Source organism: Zerene cesonia, unplaced genomic scaffold (genome assembly GCF_012273895.1).
Source record: "Zerene cesonia ecotype Mississippi unplaced genomic scaffold, Zerene_cesonia_1.1 Zces_u010, whole genome shotgun sequence".
Lineage (NCBI taxonomy): Eukaryota > Metazoa > Arthropoda > Insecta > Lepidoptera > Pieridae > Zerene > Zerene cesonia.
In genome coordinates, this window is record NW_024045140.1 from 1003766 (window position 1) to 1008668 (window position 4903).

Consider the following 4903-nt stretch of genomic DNA (forward strand, 5'->3'; position numbering starts at 1 on the left):
TTTTTTTTTTTTTTACAATGTCAATTTATTTTAAGGCAATATGTACTGTAAAGAATAAATAAATAAATAAATAATAAATAAATAAAGGAGTAGATTCTCAATTCTGCTGTAAAACGGATTTTGATGATTTTTTTTTTATTTGAAGGCTGATATCTGCTGCGTGATCGTGATTCCCAGGCCTTCTGGACTAGTTTTGACAATTTGATTTTTTTTAATAACTACAGTATTATGTTATCTGTGACAACTATTTTATTATTTTTAATAACAATGAAGCTGATAGATATGGTATTGCGATTTCCCCAAACGGTGGACAACTATTTTATTTAGGTATTTAATATTCTGTGCCTACTGCCTGGACGCTTATTGAAGGCCTATGTCCCAGCAGCTGGAACATATATGGGCTTAGGAATCATCCTTATTACCAGATGTTGATGCAATATCCACTTAAGTAAGAAAACCTTATTCGTTCTTATAAATAACAATTAACATAGTTACTTGTCTCACTACATCTTATACGGAGCACATGTAAGGAAATAATTGAATCCTGGCGATCCCAATCAGGATAATAAGATTAACTCATGAAACTATTGTATTGTCACCGATCCGCGATAAGTGTACAGAGTTTGAGTTCAATCTGTCCGTTTGAAGTGGGACAAAATCGAGTCGAAACCAGTCGGTTACATACAAACATACAGGTGAAGCAAATAAGAGCTTTTTAAAAAGGGAAAGATATGAATAATAAAACACAAAGATAATTTCAACACATTTATTCAATATATTTTTACAACTACAAAATGACAAAAACAGATACACATAATATAAAATATCGATCAAAAATATCTTCGCGACCTCTCTAGTCTTTGATCATCGCTTCTTATCGAAATTTACTCTATGAAAATAACACATCTGCAATTCTAGACTACACTAATAAAAACTAATCAAATGGTAAAAGTTTAAGAGTTTATTTGTTTGTACGCGCGTATCTCAGAAGCTACTGGATCGATTTAAAAATTCTTTCACCGATTTAATATACTATATACGTTATTCCTGAGTGCTGTGATATTCGGGCTATACAATAAACAAGCTGTGCGCCCCAGCTTTGTCCGTGGTACATTTATAGCCTATCTCACTCAGTGATGCTGCAGCATTCTAATGGTGGAAGAATTTTTGAAATCGCTCCAGTGGTTTTTGCGTGAAAACGTTACAAACATACAAAAATACAAAAGATTCCTCTTAATAATATTCTAGAGTAGCCAGCTAGATTAAATTATAAAAACCGATGACCAAGAACTGTTATAAACAAATTTGCGCAAATATCATCGAAAAGCATATATTTATAAACAAATTATATAAAAACATTACACTTATTTTATAATGGACGCGTGGTAAAGAAACTATATCCTCTTACGATACTCAATTTTGTGTGAGTTTGTAAGACGTTATAATAATTTTATTGTTTCCTCATTCTCTGTAGGCTGGTTTCCTCTATTATCTCTATATTTGGATTTTTCAAAGTACTTCTTCTTGTCTTTGTTAATGGCTTCACCCAACGGAGGGATTGCGCCAAGGCCCAGTGTAAGTGGGAGAATCAGGAATCAAATTACAGATAATTCGACTGATATTTTAGTGACATTTAGCCTTTGGAACTGGGTGGATAAATAAAGACAAAAATTTTCAAAGTATCAAACACGCTGTCACTGTCAAAGTGACAGTTCACGCTTAGGACAGGACTTTAAGAGCTAGTATGAATATCATGCACATATGTAAATCAAACAATCAGCGGCCTCGGCCGGCTGTCGGTACACAGGGCCGCACGCACACATGCGTACGTGCATCGCTCAAAATGCGATTTACTTCGAATCTATTAATTGTACTAAGAAACTATATCACTATTAAATTAGTATGTTCTTTTAAGATTAATTTGACAAAAAATCTTAATTGCCCGTGTATTAACATGATTTTAAATCGTGAAAAGGATTTTATGAGATATATTATGAGACATAAAAAAAAAAAAAAAATCTTTGTGATTTCTTGTTAACGCGTCAAAATTTGTTTGAAATAAGCGTATTTCCTGAAGCATATCATACATCTTCTGCACTGGTACTCCATTCAATGATATCCCGAATTATAGCTTTTATATTGTCTCTTTAGGCTTAGTAATTACTGCGTAATTATGTAATGAAGTTTATTTTCATGCAGGTTTCTTAATAGATTCAATAATTATTTAACAATTTTTAAACATATGAAAAAAAATTGAGTATCGCTTTGAGGAATTAGTATTATTTGAGGATTTTATAAGACAAATAGATTACTTTTAAAGGCAATAGATGGCGTTGTTATAAACTTGATTTATTAATTTTACAAAAAGTCAAACAATTATATATTATTTATTTATTGTCCCTTATAGTCACAGCTAAATGTATAAAATTGAAAAACAGCATCGTCATATACATTCTACAAACAGTGCAATATATTAAGTATACAGTGTAAACATTATCAAAATCAACAAAGCAGTTCCTACTATGTGAATACTAGATAAACAATCTTACATATTACTTGTTAACAATACATATATTACATAAACAATACAGACAAACATTTGTATACATTTAAGTCCGAGGTAATATCAAGCTGTCGCACCGCGAAAATCGCATCCATCTCGGTGTAGCATTTACCGACATGAACCGCGATTAGCGCACAAAATCAGGCGAGATTCAGTATAATATAAACATTCATAATTGCTTCGAATACTGAAGGGAGTCAACTGATTTAATACATTTCACTAAACATACAAAAAATATTTACTGAATCACTGAATATTCTAAGAAAGGGCAGAAAAACATATTTTATTGTTGTTTTTATCTATTTATTTAATCATTGATGGCACAATAATATATGTTAAACAATTTGTTTTTAAAACATTATTTAAATATACATTTAAACTAGCTTATCGCCCGCGACTTCGCCTAAGTAATCAAACGAAATTCACTTTTCAGCCTCCTAGCTATCGCCAGATACAAAAATCATACAATAAAATCGCTCTAATGTTACGTAGAAGAAAGACAAACAAATAAAAACAATGTCACATGAATAACATATATCAAACAAATTGCGTAACACTTTCACATTAGAATACTATCAACAGCATGAATTAAATAGTTTTTAACCGATTTTTATCACAATGTAATGGTATATTTTCCGTAAATCCGTAAAATTTAATTTCTTCAATCAATTAACTATACAGAATATTTCTATAGTATTATGTTTTTTTTTTTTCTTACATTTTTCCGCCTTTTTTAGAAGACTCATGTTTCACAATAATTGCACACGCCCCGTATCACATTTAACAAAGGTGTTTATGTAAAACAATAATTTACACGACACTGGAAACACTTCCATGCTGTCAAACGAAAAACCGAGATGGCTATACGTGCTTCTAACGTGTTGGAAAGAGACAGATATACATTTCATGCTGCAGTTTTTTATTTGCAGAAATAATAATGCTTATGAGAAAAAGAGGTTTATTTCGCCTTATACACTACTTATCTATTTGATATCTTTTATAACAAGAAGTGTTACGTAAAGCTTCTAAAATTATAATTAATAAACATAACATTGCAAAAGCTAAAAGATACAGATAAAATATAACAACCTATAAAAAAGAATTCGCAAAAAGGCTTATAAGGCCTTTTTCCTGTTGCCTTTCAAAGGGCCTTTACATAAATACACAAGACCCTGTGTAGAAATGTTATATGAAATGAAACAAACAAGAATTTATTATTTGTTTCGCTTTTAGCTTATAAATTATAATAGTTATAAGTGAAGCTACATCATAGGATATAATCGTAATATCAATTAAAACCTTTTGGAATTATGAGTCATGCAAAGAGAAAATAAAAAATATCGATAATTTTCAAATATAAATTTTATGCGAAGTAGATTTAAGGTTGATTTTTCAATCCTCAGTTATCCATCGAATATCATTACACAACCATTTCAAAAATGTATTCAAATTCTTCGAGACTTAACAATTTAGAGGTGACATTTTTATTTGATTGAATAAATCTTATCCGAAGTATATCGGATAAGATTCAATAATAAGAGGAAAAGAATTGAAAAATCGCTCCGCACTAAGCAAAACTTTGAAAATGTTCTCGTGTTAGCTATATATATGATTATAAATAGCATATGTTTATGTAACAGCGAGCTACTGAGCTGGTGGTGCGCCTGATGGTAAGCGATCACCACCGCCCGTGGACAGAGCAAAGGTAAGTGCCTTTGGGAATGCGCAGCCCGCTTATAAGATAAGGGATAAGAAAAGAAGAAATGGACTGGGAAGGGAGAGGAAAAAAAACGCACATATTAACACTTATACGAGCAAAAACATCACAAACATGTGTTGAGGCCCTTATCGTTAGCAATTACAGATTGTCCCCGACCGCAGCGAAGGTGAGCGCGATCTCTCGCAGGGTACTTTTGATAAAGTCATACGTCGAGAACGATATGCCGACCGCGATGGGGCCCTTCACCCAGTTCATGCTGAGGCCCTTGAAAAAGGCCCGCCAGCCTTCGTTTCTGAGATAAAAAAAATAAATAAATTCATGATAAAAAAAAGGTGTGTCACATGGTGCCGAAAAAAAAAAGGTGTGTCACATGGTGTGGTAATCGAACGTGCCTCATACGCCGAACGGCGAATGAGGCACTTTCGATTACCACATTATGATCGTATTTATTGCCCTTTTGTGAGTTTTATCTTTGAGAGGTACGAGTTTTATCTTTAACAGGTAAGCTTTCCAAAAGACCGGGTACCATCCTTCTGGATGTACCCCAGTATTGTGAATACTTTATTTAGGACTTTACAAGGACTGTCTTTTGGGCAATGTATCTAAGTATCGTGCGTACG

General features: G+C 32.5%; 1 protein-coding gene across 1 annotated transcript in view; it reads right to left on the reverse strand.

Annotated features, from left to right (window-relative positions):
- Positions 1 to 2063: 2063 nt before the first annotated feature.
- Positions 2064 to 4903, reverse strand: part of LOC119839230 (mitochondrial coenzyme A transporter SLC25A42-like) — a 17008-nt gene continuing 14168 nt past the window's right edge. The window contains exons 8-9 of the mRNA XM_038365448.1: positions 4803 to 4869; positions 2064 to 4575 (exon numbers count right to left, since the gene is read on the reverse strand). Coding sequence (XP_038221376.1) covers positions 4422 to 4575; positions 4803 to 4869 — 221 coding nt within the window. The 3' untranslated portion in view covers positions 2064 to 4421. The remainder of the gene's footprint in view (positions 4576 to 4802; positions 4870 to 4903) is intronic.